Source organism: Geotrypetes seraphini, chromosome 2 (genome assembly GCF_902459505.1).
Source record: "Geotrypetes seraphini chromosome 2, aGeoSer1.1, whole genome shotgun sequence".
Lineage (NCBI taxonomy): Eukaryota > Metazoa > Chordata > Amphibia > Gymnophiona > Dermophiidae > Geotrypetes > Geotrypetes seraphini.
Window position 1 is genome coordinate 325,289,414 of NC_047085.1, and position 19,760 is coordinate 325,309,173.

Here is a 19,760-nt window from a genome sequence, read left to right on the forward strand (position 1 = left end):
AATGTACAAGATGCAGGCGTTGTTTATTAGTAAATGCAGTAACATATACAACCTTATAGCCAACCAAGGGACCCGACACGGTCCGTGTTTCGGATAACACGCCTTCCTCAGGGGTCCATGGTGGTTAAGGTATAAAGCAAACTGCGTAAAAGATAACAGACACACGCCAATCACGATCAAATGGGGTCAAGCAAGTCTTTTTACCATTGTGTAAGACTTGCTTGACCCCATTTGATCGTGATTGGCGTGTGTCTGTTATCTTTTACGCAGTTTGCTTTATACCTTAACCACCATGGACCCCTGAGGAAGGCGTGTTATCCGAAACACGGACCGTGTCGGGTCCCTTGGTTGGCTATAAGGTTGTATATGTTACTGCATTTACTAATAAACAACGCCTGCATCTTGTACATTGTCTGCAGTCTGTTTGTTGTTTTCTGGTTGCTGTTGTTTACTGCAGAGTACGTTGGTTTTCCTCCCTTTTGTGTAAAGCTTGTAACCAATGCCAAGTTTAAAGTTTGTTAAAGAAAATAGCTGAAGAATATTTTGAAGCCAGTTTTGGCGGGATTGCTGATAAAGTTGTGCAAGACTTTTCCAACACAAGCAGAGGCCATTGAGCCCAATAGTTTGAAGGCAGAGCTGAAGCAGGTTGCCCTACTCTGGCCAGGTTTGTGATGGCTGAAAATCCACAAGCTATGTTTTGCGAAGAAAACTTCTTTTTCTGTTTAATGATGTTTTGAAACCCTTTAGCCTAGTTTTGGCTAGGAACCGTTTGGTTTAAAATATTCTGCACAAGTTTTGAATAAAGGACTGAAGCCTGAATTTCTGTTTTTGCACTGCAATATTTTTCTGTTGAATCTTTTGAGTTAGCTTGTGAAAAAAGGAAGTGAATAAGCTGGCTTGCTTGATCAAATTGAGTCCTGATACTTTTAATGCAGCCAGTTCCACTAACTCCATGTTGGACAAATCTGTTCGGTCCAGTTGTAAGTGACGAGGACTACCCAGTTAGGCACAAGCCTAGAGCCAGCATCCAGACACAACCCCCAAATCTCTAGCAATCCCATCAGGGGAGTAAGATTTAATTTAAAAAGCATATGCTCATGTGAAGAAAATTCATAATTCCAACTTACAAACTGAGAGCACCTGGCAGAAAGCACACCTCCTGGGACATCATGTCTGGTCTGTAGATGAATGCCTCTGTATGCCTCAGAAGGAAATTACAAATCATCACTTCCTAGTGGACACTGATTCAGCAACTTTGGGGATTTTGAGCTTTGGTCCCTCCTCCCTGTTTTGCTTTCACCTTCTCCACTTCTAGGGCTGTATACTAGTTCTTCAATTTGAGGGCAGGTATCAATGGTGTCCTATGAACCCCGATTTTCCAACTTAAAGGGGGAAAAAAAACCTACCAGAGCATGAGACTACTAAGACTAATCAGGCCTTTCTTTCCTGACCAGCACTTCGCCATTCTGGTACAAATGCTATTGCAATACTTTCTCAATTAGATTACTGCAACTCTCTCTCTCTCTGCAGGTTTAAATACTACACTCACCTGGAAACTGCAGATGATGCAAACTACTAAGACTAATTTTCAAACTGGACAAATTTAAGCCCATCTCTCCTTACTATAGAAAAATAAACTGGCTACCCATCAATGCACATATCACCTTTAAACTAGCATGCATAATGTTTCATATCCTATATGCTAATTCCCCTGATCTCCTCATAAACCTTTTCTCCAACTCCTGGTCAACCTTGACTAAAAATCTCAAGAAACTTTTACTGATCCTTCCTTCACTCAAAGGAGTACAAATGCATATTTAACATGCTGCTCACCTACTTTGGCACAAAAACCTGGAACAACCTCCCAACAACCATCAAGACGGAACGCAACTACTTTAGATTTCAGAAAAAAAATCCAACTCGATTCTTTAAGACAACAAACACCATTGACACATGAGAATGATGCTTGAAAACAAAGAACTTCACACCATCCCGTAGCCATATACAGCATGACTCAACCACTAGACAAACATTTTTCTCTGTCTCCCTATCGAACACTCTGAGAGCAAACCAATTATTATAACGTGTTTATTGTTTCCACTATAGTCCCCTCTATAACAGTCTTAACTCCACCTTTGTCTGTAACTCATGTTGACTTTGCCTCATGATCTTGAATATAATTATGTTACAGGCCTGTTTGTTTACTCCTACTTCATGCTCTTGATCTAACTTCGCTGCATTCCTACACCATCTCTTGTTGTAAACCGTCTTGAACTGAAAGGTATGATGGGATATAATAGTTATTATTATTATTATATCTCCTAAATACTTTGTATTGAATTGTAAGTCACTTTGAACCTAGTTAGGCACCGTGTGACCTAGAAATCCCAGATTAGATTAGATCAGTGGTTCTTAACCTGGGTTCGACCGAACCCCAGGGGTTCGGTGAGTCAGTCTTGCGGGTTCGGCGGAGGTCAAAACACACCTCCGACTCATATAGCGCTTCGGTCACGTTCAATCATCTATCAGTTATTCAATGATTTTGATCAAGACTGATCGTGTACTCGGTTTCTTGATCTATCAATCTGTAACTAACGCCTTATATACATCAATCAATTCCTGATCAAAATTTGTGATTTAACTGATAGATGATTGAACGTGACCGAAGTGCTTATGATTCGTGATGATACGCCCCGCTTGTCCATAATTGGCTGCAGGTGATCACGCAACATCACTTGGCCTATCTGTGCTGCAAGGGATTTGATGCGCACAGTAGTCGAATTGTAACTGTTGTGATGGTACATCGTGTGACACCTATCTTAATATTTTAATCCCTTACTAACTATGTCGAGCAAAATACGAAAGTGGTCGGATGAATATGTACAATATGGATTCACATGTATAACGGAACGTGATGGGAGTCAGCGTCCTAATTGCATGATTTGCAATGCCAAGTTGAGTAATTCTAGTCTAGCTCCGGCAAAACTAAGGGAACACTTCCTTAAGCTGCATGGAGATGGAAAATACAAGAACACAACGCTCGCTGAATTCAAGGTGAAGAGAGCAAGATTCGATGAAAAGGCTACTCTGCCTGTTCTCGGCTTTGTACCCATCAACAAACCGATCCTCACAGCATCGTATGAAGTTGCTTACCTGATTGCAAAGCAGGGCAAACCACACACCATTGGTGAAACACTCATAAAACCAGCTGTGTTGAAGATGGCGAATATCATGCTGGGAAAAGCGGCTGAAGTTCAGTTATCTGAAATTCCTCTTTCAAATGACATCATCAGCAACAGAATAGAGGACATGAGCAAAGACATCTTGGCTCAAGTAGTTGCAGATCTGATTTCAAGCCCGGCAAAATTCAGCCTTCAACTCGACGAGACCACAGATGTTTCCAATCTAAGCCAGCTTGCAGTATTCGTGCGCTATGTGAAAGACGACGTGATAAAGGAAGATTTTTTATTTTGTAAGCCTCTTACAACAACAACTAAGGCAACTGATGTGAAGAAACTTGTGGATGACTTCTTCAAAGACAACAATCTTTCATGGGATATGGTTTCTGCAGTTTGTTCGGACGGAGCTCCAGCCATGCTCGGAAGAAAGTCCGGTTTTGGTGCGGTAGTGAATGCCGATGCACCACACATCATTGTTACGCATTGCATTCTACACAGGCATGCGTTGTCAACAAAAACCTTGCCTCCAAAACTGGCAGAAGTTTTAAAAATTGTTGTGGAATGCGTGAACTATGTGCGAAATAATGCTCTGAAGCACCGCATCTTCAAGGAGCTGTATAAAGAAATGGGATCTGAATTCGAGGTACTTCTGTACCATTCTAACGTTCGGTGGTTATCCCGGGGACAGGTGCTGAATCGTGTTTTTGCCATGCGTGTGGAATTAGCTCTGTTTTTGCAAGAGCAGCAACATTGTCATGCAGATTGCTTCAAAAATTCTGAGTTCATTCTCATTTTAGCATATATGGCTGATATCTTTGCAGCTCTCAATCATCTCAATAAGCAGATGCAGGGTGGTGGAGTCAACATCATCGAAGCAGAAGAAAACCTGAAAGCTTTTCAAAAAAAGCTACCATTATGGAAACGACGAACAGAAAACGATAACTTCGCAAACTTTCCCCTGCTAGACAACTGTGTAAGTAAGATCGAAGATGTATCTGGAATTGGGGATATTTCTGTACCCGTTGAACTGAAGCAAACTATTGCCACGCACTTAGATGAGCTTACAAAGTCTCTCGACGGATACTTCCCTACAAGAGAGTCATATCCAGCATGGGTGAGACAGCCGTTCACGTTTAGTGTTGAGACAACAGATGTCAATGATGAATACCTCGATGAAATCATTGAAATTCAGCAGAGCCAGGTTCAACAGCAACTCTTCAGAACAACAATGCTCTCAACGTTTTGGTGTCAACAATTGGTAATGTACTCTGTTATTGCTAAGAATGCTCTGGAAATTTTCATACCGTTTGTTACAACATATCCTTTTCGAGGATGCTGGACATAAAAACGAAGAAAAGGAACAGACTTTGTTGCGAAAATGACATGAGAGTGGCACTTGCCAAGGTAAACCCGCGCATTTCTGAACTGGTCTCTGAGAGGTAACAGCAGAAGTCACACTGATTTGCAGTAAATTTCATTATTATGTTATTATTATTCGAAATATAGGAGAACTTTTTTGTTTTCAAAATTGATATTATTTTTTCCCTCACTGTAAACCTATGTTTTGAATTTGTAAAAATCATATTTTATTTTTCCAATAAAGAAGGGTTCGGTGAACACACATATGAAACTGGTGGGGTTCAGTACCTCCAACAAGGTTAAGAACCACTGGTTTAGATCATGATCTAAGTCCAGTATTCCTCTTTGAGCACAGCTTCTTCCCCACTGCTAGAAATCTTTGATGCCTCATGAAGCATTATATTGATATACTCATATTTCTCTCAGTACCTTCCTTCACTTCTTTCATAAGGGATTCAAACTGAAAACATCTCATACTTAAATTACATTTTCTGTCTACACAGAGGCAGAAGCTTACGCGTAGGTGACACAATATTTCCCAGCCATACTGCAGTTGCAGAAATATTTGCATCCGTTGAAAGAAAAGAAAAAACAGAAAAAGCCCTGCCAAAGCCTCTAGCTCTTCCACAGCTGTTCTGTAGGTTAAAAGAAACAACTATCTTTTGTATGAGATCTAACCCTCCGAAGTACATGGACTTCAAAAGAGATTAATTAGATCACCTCTCCTTTTGAAATGGAGGCAAAAAAGCAATCCTAGAGCAAGCAAGCAACCAAAGAAGCTCCTTAAAAAGAAAATTAAGCTAATTCCTCTCTAATACGATAAGAAAAAAAAGTTATCCCAGCAATATAAAATTAGAATTTAAACAAACTCTTTCATAAAATAAATCAAGGGCCTCCCCCACGCATGCTCAATTTCACTAAAATCGAGCGTGCATGTGTGTGTTGGGGGTGGGGGATGGGAACAGAAGAAGCTTGGAAGGCAGTGCAACAGCTCTGAAAAAGAGATATCACTTGAGGTGGATTTCTGCTGGCAGGGCTTGGCGACCACTGACAGCCAAACCAGCAGACAGTGCATCAGTTTTGGAGGGTTCCAAATCCAAATTGGGTTGGACAGGCTCCCAAGACTCTTCCATGATTATATCCCTAATGTATAGGTTTAACAGTAGTGTTCATTTTGGGTAACAATATTCTGGAGTGAAAATTGCTATGAAAACTGTATTCCTCAATGCCTAAAAACTTGGAATGACCTTACTGAAATGACCAGGACGGAACCTAACCACACCAAATTCCAGAAGAAACTGAAAACTCATCTATTTGGCACATAATCACTTGTATCCTCTTCTCCTCCTGTATCTTCCTGCCCTCCATTGTCCTCCCTACCCTCTTCTAACTCTTTCGTCTGTAATGTCGCCAAGAGCTTGTATAGGTATGTGCAAAGCACAAATGGAAGAAATAAAATAAATTAAATTAAATAATGTACTTTATTGGAAGCATTTAGACATATAAGTTTCAAAAATGGCATACTAAGGGGCATAGTTATCAAGAACATAAGATTAGCCATACTGGGCCAGCCCAATGGTCAATGTAGCCCAGTATCCTGTTCCTAACAGTGGCCAATCAAGGCCACAAGTACCTGGCAGAAACCTAAATATTGGCAAGATTCCATGCTACCAATCCCTGGGCAAGCAGGGCTTCCATCATGTCTGTCTCCATAGTAACCTTATGGACCTTTCCTTCGGAACTCGTCCAAACCTTTTTTTAAACTCAGCTGCATTAACTACTGTTACCATATCCTCTGGCAATGTGTTCCAGAGCTTAACTATTCGTTGAGTGAAAAAATATTTCCTCCTATCCATTTTAAACGTATTCCCATGTAACTTTATTACGTGTACCCTAGTCTTTGTACTTTATGAAAGAGTAAAAAAAAAAATGATTTTACTCATTCTGCATCACTCAGGATATTGTAAACCTCAGTCATAACCTCCTCTCAGCTGTCTTTTTTCCAAGCCTTAACCTCTTCAGCCTTTCCTCATATGAGAACATGGGCTACTGTTAAATGTGTTATGTTCTCAATGTGTTATTTACGTACAGATCCATTTTATGCAGTGAGATCTAGTTACTAATAACTGGGTTAAACAGTAAAATAGCATGTCTTAACTGTAGCTCACATTGATAACTTCCCCTCTTACACATCTATGTGGGTACTGTGTGATTGTGCCTAGAGCTATAAAACTATGCCCTGGGACTTGCTTACTTACACATGGATCATGTAAATGTGCCTGGCTTTTCACATGTGTCCATTTACAGCAGATATAGCATGGGTTAATTATATAAAACTATAAACAATCCTAACTGAGTGGTATAAATATTTAATGTATCACAAAAGTTTGAATTAGTAGAAACACAATATGGATAATGAAATAAAAGAGCAGGTTTTTGGCCAGTGATAATTACCACTGAAACTATAAGCGTAGTACTCCCTATTTCTGAGGCCTTTTCCTGAACGAATACCAAGCTCTAAGTATAAATAGACTATACGAGCGGAGTGCGAGTGATTTAATTTTATAAAAGCCATTTTTTGCGGGTGAAGTTTACTCATTACCCTGTGATACTATATAACATAGATAGAAAATTACTTTAAATATGTTTCAAGTTTAATTAGAATTTCTTATACCGCCCAATCAACCTTCTAGGCAGTGTACAAAAATCATAAAAACATAAAACATATTTTAGCTAAAAATACAAGTTTAAGCTGACAATGCTTAACCAAACGAAAACAATAACGCTCGAGACTATTTAAAAACAAAGACAAACAGGAACAAAAGGTAAAAAGGCAAGAACTACAATAGTCAAAGTAAAAGAGAACAATTAGGGGAAAAACAATAGTAGGAACTGCTATAAATAATGTAGAACACAATAGTGTTGATCTCAATTGCCCTTAAAAGGACAGTTAGGTCTCAAAAGAATCAAGAAAAAGAAATGTCTTTAGCTTCATCTTAAAATGATTAAGAATAGATTCTTTGTGTAAATAATTTGGGATACTATTCGAGAGAGTGGGGGCAGTAACAGAGAAGATAGTAGACCTCATTGTATTTATATACTTCAGTGACGGCATAGAAAAAAGGTTATTAGCTGTTAATCTTAGAGTCCTAGAAGGATTATAAGGAGTAAGAAGATTATTAATAAATTCAGGGTGATTGTTTTGTCTGGTCTTGAATGTTAATAGAAGAATTTTGTAAGTGATTCTGTGTTCCATCGGCAACCAGTGAGCTTCTTGCAAATAAGTATTTCATAAATACAATAAACACTTCCCTAGAAATGTGTCATCTCAATATAGCTTCATATGTCTGTATTGTGGAAGAATATGCACAGTTTTATTTATTATGGTGAAGGAGGGAAATATTCAGACATTCTTTTAACATAAGTAAAATGTTTCTACTAATAGTAACTGCTGTGAAAACTCTACACCCTGTGCCAATAAGCCTTTTCTTTTTGTCCAGAAGTCTGCTCTGAATTAGATGATGATCTGGATGTATCAGATAGTTCTAATAATGTGTTTGGTAAGTTTGTTTCATGTATTTATCCAGAACAATTTTATTTATTTTTACAAGACTTTATTTCAATCTTGTCAGATTTATACAATGCAGAAATATTATAACAGAAGCATTAAGTAACCTAAGAACATTTTTTCACCCCAGCACACTGAGTAGGTTCATAGGATACTACCAACCTTTCTTTGTCAGTGCTTCTTTTAACAACGTAAGGGCTTCTTTTACAAAGCTGCATTAGTGGCTGCCATGCGGCAAACACTCCGACGTTCATTAATTCCCTATGGACATCCGAGCGATTACTGCAGCAGCAGCTTCTAGCACGGCTTTGTAAAAGAGGGGGGGAGGGGAGGGTGGTAGTAAATGAGTAGCCTGAATATGATCTAGCTAGGGAATAGGGACAAATAGTGAAAACTCAGGTTGTGCCTTTGACTGACACCTACGAATATGTCAGAAATGTTATTTATTTATTTTTTTTAGATTAACTTACTTTTTCCAAATCTGAGTTCAAGGCAAATTACAATTTAGGAAACTGAGTATGGCAGACAACTCATTTAACCCTCCATTGCTAAGGCGCAAAGGGCCCCTTTTAACAAAGCCATGGTAGTGATTCTCTTGTAACAAATGCACCGAAGCCTATTCAGTTCCTTTGGGCTTCCCTGCATTTATCAGAGAGGAATTGCTACTGCAGCTTTATAAAAAGGGGCCCAAAGTTGTAAACCCTCCGAGGATAAATGAATACCTACTATACTCGATAGTTCTGTGCACATTCATTAACACACCTAAAAAAAAAAGCTTTTGCACACAGAATCAATTTAACATGCTTTAACCTATGAATTAAAGCTCATTAAGTCAATTAATGCACATTTAAAAATTTTTAATCAAGCAAATGTGCATAACCACTGGAACAAATATAAAAATGAGGGGAAATGCCCACATGAACTGAAAACAAATCAAAATATTTGCTATGCAACCTTGCTACCTAAGGGGCCCTTTTACTAAAGCTTACATTTGCTAACGGGATTAGTGCCCGCTAAATGCTGCACATCTTATTTTATACCTGTGGACCATATGGCACTTAGTATACGCTAGACTTTAGTAAAAGAACCTCTAAATATCTATTACTGAAAAGACTAAGGTAAAACAAAATATATATGTAAAAACAAAGACTAATATGACGTAATGATATTTTAAATTTTTTTTTTTTTAATCATTTCAATACATCCAAAATACATTGATGTAAAAGGAAATACAAGAGTATATCATCATTTAGTTATTCAGACTAATCACCAAGAAATGAAACAATGAAATACTTATCATAATACAGTCAACAATCTGGTGAGCAGGAGCAAAATTAAGGAAAACCCCTCGGGAAAAGGGGAATTCATATACAATGAGAAATAAAGAATAAAGAAAATAGAGCAGCAATTGATGTTAACCTATCCTTTTAAATTAGTCACCGCACTAAATAACATGTTTCATTTTGGCTGCATCGAGACTCCTTTACCCTCAAGAAAAAAGCCTAGTTGGGCAGGATCAAAAAATATATATTTATTCCCTTGATGGGAAATAAAAACATTTTCAAGGAAATCTTAATTGAAACAACTGTCCCCAAGGCAATCACTTTTGGACGCAATAATAAAAATTATTTTCTCCTGACTGTGCCCATTTAGAGACGTCTGGGAATATATATATCCTTTCACCTAAATAGGTGACTTGTTTTAAATTAAAGTATAACTTCAACAGCATTTCTTTGTCCTGTAGAAATGACGTAATGATATTTTAAGATTTTTTAAATATTGAACTCTAGTTTCTCCTCCAAAGCTGTTTGATATAAGCTGATTTTGCACCTCTTGTAAAACATTTCCTGTCTCAATACATCTCTAATGTGAACCAAGATGCACTTCAGAGAGTCTTATTAACTGAAAAATTGAATTTACAATTCAGATTTCTAAATATTTCAGAAATTTTTGGCAATTTGCCCTAAAGCCCAAAAGGGTCTACAATCTAAGAAGTACATGATTGTGTGAGGCCACAAGGAGCATTAGTGAAAGGAAGAGATTTGAATCCTAGCTTTTGTGGCCCTTTCATGACTAGGTTACTTTTTCATATATACCGTGTTTCCCCGAAAATAAGACACTGTCATATTAATTTTGGGCCCAAAAAAGGCACTAGGGGCTCCTTTTACTAAGGTGCACTAGTGTTTTTAGCACACGCAGCAGAGTAGCGCGTGCTAACCCCATGCTACGTGGCTAGAACTAATGCCAGCTCAATGCTGGCATTAGCGTCTAGCGCGTGTGGCATTGTAGCACATGCTATTCTGTGCATTAATGCCCTAACGCAGCTTAGTAAAAGGAGCCCTAGATCTTATTTACGGGGTAGGTCTTATTTTTTTCCATGATTTTTTACAATGATCATCTCTCCCTCTCCATCACCCCAATTCTTCCTATTTCCTTTCTCTCCCCCTCATGTGCAGCATCTTTCCTCCCCTCTCACCTATCCCCTTGTGCAGTATCTTTCTATCCCTCCCTCCCATTCCCCTGTGCAGCAGAACCCTTGCAGTAGAGAATGACACGGTAGCGGTGAATCTCCACAGTTAAAGGAGGGAACGCGTGCAATCACTGATCATGCACTGCTCCCTCCCTCCTTCCTACTTACTAGCTGCATTTACCTCCCTCCCTCCCCCCTTACCTTCCTGGTACGTTATTGTAATTTGTGTAGGCCGCCGGAGCCTGCCTGAAGTTGCGTGTGTCTGCGGGCAGAAGCTTCTTCTCTGACACGACTTCAGACAGGTTCCGGCGGCCTGCACAAATTACACTAATGCGCCAAGAAGGTAAGGGGGAGGGAGGGAGATGCTCAGACCGTCCAAGGGGTGCTGAAGGGGGTGGCGAGAGGGAAGGGTGGTGGTGGAAACAGATGTTGAAGGGGGGTGGGGAGGAACAGACACTGAAGGGAAATGTGGAAGACAGTGGGGAGAAGACGCTGCAGGGAAATGGGGAAGACAGAGTGGGGAGAGGACGCTGTAGAGAAATGGGGAAGACAGAGTGGGGAGAATATGTTGAAGGGAAATGGGAAAGACAGATTGGGGAGAAGACGCTGAAGGGAAATGGGGAAGACAGAATGGGGAGGAGATGCTGAAGGGAAATGGGAAACAGAGAGTGGGGAGAAAATGCTGAAGGGAAATGGGGAACAGAGAGTGGGGAGAAGATGCTGAAGGGAAATGGGGAAGACAGAGTGGGGAGAAGATGCTGAAGGGAAATGGGGAACAGCGAGTGGGGAGAAGACACTGAAGGGAAATGGGGTAGACAGAGTGGGGAGAAGATGCTGAAGGGAAATGGGGAACAGAGAGCAGGGAGTAGACACTGAAGGGAAATGGGAAACAGAGCGGGAAAAGACGCTGAAGGGAAATGGGGAAGACAGATTAGGGAAAGACTCTGAAGGGAAATGGGGAAGACAGAGAATGGGGAGAAGACGCTGAAGGGAAGAAGACGGAGATGGCAGACTATGGGGGAGCATCTTTTTATCCCTCCCATCCCCCCTGCCGCAGCTGCTGCCGCTGCGCACCCGCTGACCCTTTCATCTTTCCCTCCCATCCTAACCCTGACCACGAGACAGAAATACCTGGTAACAAACGGCAGCGTCGGCAGCACAGGCTGCATTGTGGCCTTCTCATGCCCAGGTGTTCCTCTGCCGCATCACTGATGCTGTCATCAGCAACATGGCATGGAACGCCCAGGCATGAGAAGGCCATGATGCAGCCTGTACTGCCATTTGGTGTTTGTTACCAGGCATTTCGGTCTTGCAGTCAGGGATTGAATGAGAGGGTCGGCGTGGGAGGGAAGGGGCGGGGGGAAACACTGCTGCCAGCGACTAGGGCTTATTTTTGGTGGTAGGGCTTATATTAAGACCTATCCTGAAAATTATGCTAGGGCTTATTTTCTGGGTAGGTCTTATTTTTGGGGAAATACGGTAGTTGAAGGGCAATTCTATAACAGGGAACTTATAATTGTGCACCACAAGTACATGTTAATGTACAGAAAATCTTCTTTTATGCTCATAAGTGGCAGTAAAATTACTGAGTACTATTTTGTAAGGACACACGTAAGTAGGATCATGCCCAAATGCAAAAGTCATTCACATGAGTCGAGCATAGGAAGGGCTGCCATTTATATATATGATTTACAGAATAGTGTAAGCATGCTTTTGACATATTTAGGCGCCTACAGGTATACCCAGTTTTCTGGCTGATATAATTGCTAGTACCTGTATGGAAGGTACACCAATACTGGGTTCCACTAGTATATTTTTTCTAATATCTTTATTGACAAGCAGAAAGGATTTATAGCAAGTATTAATACACTGTGCTCATTGTTTCCATTGGCAAACATGCAAAGATTTATATTATAACATTTCAGACAAGTATGAATTGTTCCCCTGGTTGAAGTTTTTTTTTAGTGTGCTTTTGTGGAGGAACAGCCTAATGGTTAGTGCAGTGGACTAGAACCAGGGAAACTGGATTCAATTTCCAATATGGCTCCTTGTGACCCTCCATTGCCACAGTTACAACCCCCCCCCCCCTTAGATTGTGAGGTCACTAAGCACAGAGAAAGCACATGCATTTAATAAATGTAAACTGTTCTGGATGTACCATAGAAAGGCTGTTTATCAAATCCATGACCCTTTACCATTACCTTCCTTTCCTGTGAGACTCCCTTTCCCCCACTACCACCCCACCACTCCCTGTCCACCCACATAAACCCTATCCTAAATCCCATAAGCATCAACCATCATCTTCCACTGGGGAACAAAATACTGTATTTATCCAACATTTTGACTATTTACAACTTTGTTTCCCATTTGCTTGGCATTTTTTAATGCACTATTCCTTAGAGAGCAGGTGAGAATGATTATTCCAAGGATGTGAAAGAGGAGCGGTGGTGCTTAGTGAAGGTGACTTTATAGGGGGCATCTAGTAGGGGATGATTGGTGAGGCTTTGAAGAGTAGAAACAAGGATATGGAGTCCATCAAGGACTAGGTCATGCAGAAGGTCAATATATTTAGCCACCTTGTTGCAGGTTCAGCAGGAGCAAGATCTTTGATGTGGATTAGAGAATGACACGGTGACAAAATTCATCACCGTTCCCGTCCCCATGGATAACCACGGGAAACCATCTTCATGTCATTCTTTAAGGAAAGAGGGAAGAATCAGAGTATGAATGGCCACAATCACTGACCCGCAAGCTTTGCTTTGAAGAATGCTGGTGTAGAAGGACTGAGGTTGAAATAGACACTAGAAAATGACATGGGATTATTTTCCACGGTTATCCGCGGGGACGGGAACGGTGATGAATTTTGTCACCGTGTCATTCTCTAATGTGGATCATGTCCCGAAGTCTCTTGGTCCACATGACATCCTAGGGATCTCAGTATACAGCTACAGGGCATGAATAAAATTCCCAGGGAGTGGATTTCATTTGGAGGAAAAAGAAATGAAAAATAGTGTAAAGGACATACTTCATAGGAAGAAGATAAAATAAAAATAAAGTTAAAACAGGAGGGTAGAAAGATCTATTCATCTGACATGGTAGATAAAATAGACTGAGGGAGGTAGTGGGCTGGCTTTTGGATGGGGACTGCTTGCAATTTTCATGGGGATCTTTTCAAAAGGTCTTTCTGAGCTATGGGAAAGTGAGTGCATCCAAGACATCGTTGGATGATATCACCAAGTGGATGACTCATCCTGTTTGTCCATGAAGAAATATATTAAACACAATTAAATACCATTAAACATTTTATTTTTATCATTCCTGTACTGTAACACTCAAATTCATGCCACAAAAATACACTTAATAAAGTTCTCTATTACTTTGTAGCATTTGTATAATTTGAGTCACATAATAGTCACATTATTTATTTACCACCTTTTTGAAGTGTTCAGTCAAAGCAGTATACAACAAGAATAAGTCAAACATAAGCAATAGACAATTACAACAGTAAAAAAAAATATTTAGATTACAATACAAAGAGGCTCATTTTAAAATACTTAGACACACCTATGGTACTTTGTGTGTCAAGTGCTTTTAAATGAGCCCTAAAATATGGCATAGAATGTTACATTACAGTCAACACAATGTGTGACAAAATATTTTAATAGACAGCATAGGATGTAAGCAGAGAAAGATTATATAGATAGAAGAGATAAGAGTAACAGAGGTTAGAAAACAAGAGACTAATTTGAAGAAAGCTGCAGATGAGGTCAGACTGGTACTTGAAAATTATCTCATCTAGGGTAGGAGTGAATAAACATGTCCTGCTATATACTTCCCCCTCCGAATCCACGGTTTCAGCATCCACGGATTCGGTTATTCGAGATTTTTTTTAGAGCCATTTTCATTTTATGGGCTATTTTTAAGCCATCTTAGACCCCCCTTAAGCCTTACCTGGTGGTCTAGTGGGTTTTTGGGGCAGGAGCAATCTTCCTACACTCCCGCCCCGTGCAGATCACTCATAGGAAATGGCTGCCGTGAGCTCCCATAGTCTATGAGTGATCTGCATGAGGCAGGAGCATAGGAAGATTGCTCCTGCCCCAAAAACCCGTTAGACCACCAGGTAAGGCTTAAGGGATGCCAGGGGGAAGTGGGGGGTGGGTCAGAGCCAGCCTGAATATTATTCACGTTTTTTTAATATTCGCAGGCCGGCTCTGCCTCTAACCCACGTGGATACAGAGGGAGACGTGTAGTATGTGCAGCCAAGTGTTACACCTTTTGTGTGTGACCAGCAAGTTAGTTACTTCTTCCATTAAAGGCTTGGGTGAAGAATCAAGCTTTCATCTGCTTCCTGAAGTAGAGATAGTCTTGAAAATGATCTCATCTAGGGTAGGAGTGAATAAACATGTCCTGCTATAATATGTGCAGGCAAGTGTTACTCCTTATGTGTGTGACTAGCAAGTTAGTTACTTCTTCCATTAAAGGCTTGGGTGAAGAATCAAACTTTCATCTGCTTCCTGAAGTAGAGATAGTCTTGAAAATTATCTCATCTAGGGTAAGAGTGAATAAACATGTTCTGCTATAGTATGTACAGCCAAGTGTTACTCCTTATGTGTGTGACTAGCAAGCTAGGTACTTCTTTCATTAAAGGCTTGGGTGAAGAATCAAACTTTCACCTGCTTCCTGAAGTAAACATAATCTTGAAAATTATCTCATCTAGGGTAGGAGTGAATGTCCTGCTAGAGTATGTGCAGCCAAATGTTACTCCTTATGTGTGTGACTAGCAAGTTAGTTACTTGGGTGAAGAATCAAGCTTTCATATGCATCCTGAAGTAGAGGTAGTCTTGTGTTAAACATAGCCTTTCAGGGAGTGCATTCCAGAGAGTGGGGGCTACTCTGGAGAAAGCTTACTGGTGGGTATGACATCATGTGATATCCTTTGGAAAGGGTGTAGTTAGGGATACTCCTTGGAAGAACCTTAGTGACCTTGAAGGTGTGTAGAGGGAGATCCTGTTTAAGTACATTGGGCCATTTCCTCTGAGGGCCATGAAGATCAGACACATGGTTTTAAATTGAACTTTGTATTGTACTGATAGCAAGTGAAGTTTTTGTAAAAATGGTGTGATGTGGTCATATCATTTATAGCCTTCCATTAGTCTTGCTGAAGCATTCTGAATCAATTGGAGCTAGTGCAGACCTTTTATAGTTAAACCATTATAGAGTGCATTACAATAATCCAATCTTGATGTTATGGCATGCACAACTTAGACAAGATTTGCAATTTTATGTATCAAGTATTAAAATCTACTGACAACATAAAGTGTAATTGCTAAATCAGAATTTTGTTGTTTGCTGACTGGCATGTATCTCTTTGACAGATTATAGCTGTCCCTCCAGTTTGCCAAATGGAGTTAGGTCTCAGCAATTCTCTGTATCAACCGTCATCAATAACCAGAGGAGACGTTACCATTCGCAGAGCTCCATATCAAGCAATCACGTAACAGGTGAAAACTCTTACTAGCTTATTTTCAGAAGGATATGTAAAAATATATTAGAGTTTTGAGAGAGCTCCGAGTTTAAAATAACAATGATGTGCTTATCATTCCATTGGAAAAATACTTACCTTTTTTTTTTTCAATAAAAATTAAGGGGTCAATATTCAGTGTGGTTAAGCAGGCAGGAGAGGCTTCTGCTTGCTTAAATCTACACTGAGGGCTAGATTCTCAAAACTGCGTGTTAAAAACTGATGGGCCATGTGCACGTACATGGTAGAGAATGATACAATGAATCCTCTTTGAACCGCAAGGTACAAGCGGAATAAAAAATCACTAATGTAATGTAATTCATCACCATTAATGTCCCCGCGGATAACCACAGGAAACCATCCCGTGTCATTCTTTAGTGTCTATCTCAACCTCAGTCCTTCTTCACCAGCATTCTTTAATGCAAGGTTTGAGGGTCAGTGGCTGTGCTAATCCATACTCTGATTCTTCCCTCTCTCCTTAAAGAATGACATGGGGATGATTTCTCGTAGTTATCCGTGGGACAGGAACAGTGATGAATTCTGTCACCGTGTCATTCTGTAGTTCGGTTATGCACACTGATGTACATGCCCAAGATTAGGTGCCATTTAAAGAAGAACACTAGATTCATCTAGTGTGATATAACATTGGCTGAGCCAAAATCACCTGTTAGTAATATTGTTTGGATGGTGGGGTGGGTGAAAAGGAGGAGCAGATGGTGTGAGGGGTATATATTAGGTAATGTTAAGGGTCTATACAATAAAGATTGATGAGTGTAAAAGAGGAGATTAGAAAGGGTTAAGACACACAGCTTATAAGAAAAAAGGAATTAGAGAGGTTTTGGACGAGATGAGGGTAGAGCAGTTGCAGGATTGGTTGGACATTTGTGGAGGGCTGGAGGGAGTTCTGTGAGGAAAGTAGTCTCTTCGGGGTATTTATTTTTTACATTTCTATTCCTCTTAAGGCCTAAGTAGTATGTCTTGTGTTAGCATTGGGGATTGTTTTACAAGTTTTATGTGGATTTGGGTGGGTTTGGTTGAGCTTTTGGGATGGGGGAGGCGGTTACAGCTTTGGACAGGGTGGAAATTGGGTACTGGCCTAGTTGGAGCTGGGAGATCAGCAGTTAATAAATAAATAAATGTAACACTCATAGGTGATACCGTTGCGAGTGGAAGCATTGCCTGCTATCACCGTTGGTCATATTTGGGGGATTTTATAGAGTTTAAAGAATTACGGGAGCTAATTTCAACATCAAATAGCTCCCTGGAGGGTGTGTGTGTGTGTGAAATATGCATTGGGGGTTTGTTGGTTTTGGCCATGGATTGTATTGTAAGTGGAGATTATATTATGATAGATAATAAAGCTGTGGCTAAATATATATTCCAATAAAATCAAATTATGTGATTATTGGTTGAGGGTATGAAGCTTTCAGCTGCAAGTGATGGAGTGCAAATGCTAATGTTTAGAATTTGGGAGTATGCCACTTGGGCGTGCTCTTACAGAATAGTGTAGTTTTGCGTGTTGTTATCCATTTTATAAAACATGACAAAAAGTTAGGGATTTAGAAAATGTTCTTTATCAGAAACTGACTTAAAAAAATTGCCACAGTACAATGTATTCCTGTTTCACATTTGATTTCACTGGATAACTCAAGTGCATCCAATTAGTTTTCTAGTAAGAAGTAGAAAATAGGTCTCTTGTTAACGCACCAAAGGTTGTTAAAAGAAAACAGAGTAGTGAGACAGAAGTGGTACATTTTCTAGGCTAATGAATTTGTAATATGATTAAGGGGTCTGAAAAAACTTAGTAGTCCTCAGATCTTGCATTTTAAGCCATTCATTAACTTCATAAATGTATTACCACTACCTGCATTGATGCCTTTCTTTACACTAGATTCCAGGTTTCATTTTAGTTTTTGCATCTTTTTCTTAAAAGTAAAATAAAATTTATTATACTGATAAAAACAGATGTTGGGATACTTTGTGAAGTAATTCTGTAACAATGTGCCTATATTTTAACCCGCCAGATGGCACCTAATAGATGCATATTCTAGAGAAAAAAAAGTAGCTGCCTATTTTCTTTTATAGAATGCTAGTAAAACTGGATATTTATGTGTTTAGGTGTGAACGCTTATATCAGCTATAGAACTGGCATGTTCATGCCTAAGTTCTACAGATATGAGTATAACTTATAGTATTCTGTATTTTATGCATGTAAATGTGCACCAACCCATACCTTGCCAATGTTAATACCCACCTGAAAATATGCACTATTGCAGATGTATGTAATAACAGAATGATGTATATTTGTGTATCCGGCACATGTACTGTGTATGCACTGTTATAAATATGTGCATATTTGTGTATCCAGCAGGGCCCTTTTTATCAAGCTTTTTAGTGCAATCCAGTGCGGTAAATGTTCCAATGCTCATAGAGTTCCTATGATCAGCGGGGCACTTACCGTGCTAAAAACCTCTAGTGTAGCTTGATAAAGGGGGATACATGTGTATATGTGCTATCACAGATATGTGTGTATTTACAGATTAGTGCATATTTGTGTATCTAAAATGTATAAATATGCATTTGTTTATGGGCTCTTCAAATAACGAACGACACTGTGGGGGTCGGTCTAGGTCACAAAGACGGTTCTACCCACCACAGGAATGGACCTTGGTACCACAAAAGACCAGGTAACACAGAAGAGAAGAGATGTGGACCCAATTCCTGGACTTTCAAGAGTTAAAATTGCTAAGTTTATTGGTGTATAAAACAAATAAAATATATCACAAAATCTATTTCCAACAAATATAGTGATGACACTGCAAAAACAATGACCAGACCCTACATGGGCCATGTTTCGGCTTTATATAGGCTTCCTCAGGGGTCCTTGAGATGCAGTAACAAAGAATCAAAAACAGTCAGTCCTGAGTTTCCTGTGGAGTACTGGTTTCTGTACCCTGAACCCTTGGATGCACAGGACTGCTTCTCTCAGAGGATTCAGCAATAAACTTTGCAATTTTAACTCTTGGAAGTCCAGGAACTGGTTCCACACCTCTTCTCTTCTTTGTTATATGAGTTATCACAGATACTGTATGTGTGTATTATTTGAGAAGGTCCTTTCCAAAAATATTTATTAATAAGAAACACTTCAGACAGACAGTAGCCCAATATGGCCGTGTTTCGCACCTTCTCTTATTATATTGATATCAATAAATCAATTAGTATAACAAGGGACTGCATGCCGTTGCTGCTGCAGCTACACAGAAGCTTGGAAAAATCTACCATTTAGATGACATCTCATTCACATACCTAGTGGTTCTTATAGCCCCTAATGCAGTCCTTGGAAGGAGCAAAACATGACCGTGTTGGGCTACAGTCTAATTTAAGAGTTAACTTATTAATAAATATTTTTTAAAAGGACCTTTTCATCTGATCCACTTTTTTTCTCCACCACATTGGATCTTGAAGATCAGCTGCCCTATTGCCTTTTTTTTTTTTTTTTTTTTTAAGATATGTGTATATTTACAAAATAGTGCATATGTGGGAATTTGGTATGTACATGCATACGTGTATATACAGTATATGCTAGTATTCTGGCACATGTAGGTTAGTGCCAGCTGTATAGAATTACCTCCTACTGGATTCCAGTCTGACATTTAGAGGCCA

General features: G+C 39.7%; 1 protein-coding gene across 5 annotated transcripts in view; it reads left to right on the forward strand.

Moving 5' to 3' along the window:
* NEK10 (NIMA related kinase 10) overlaps nucleotides 1–19,760 on the forward strand; it is a 514,569-nt gene that overhangs the window by 396,339 nt on the left and 98,470 nt on the right. For all 5 annotated transcript variants that reach the window (XM_033930152.1, XM_033930153.1, XM_033930155.1 and 2 more), the window contains exons 28-29: nucleotides 8,039–8,098; nucleotides 15,952–16,077. In XM_033930152.1, coding sequence (XP_033786043.1) covers nucleotides 8,039–8,098; nucleotides 15,952–16,077 — 186 coding nt within the window. The remainder of the gene's footprint in view (nucleotides 1–8,038; nucleotides 8,099–15,951; nucleotides 16,078–19,760) is intronic.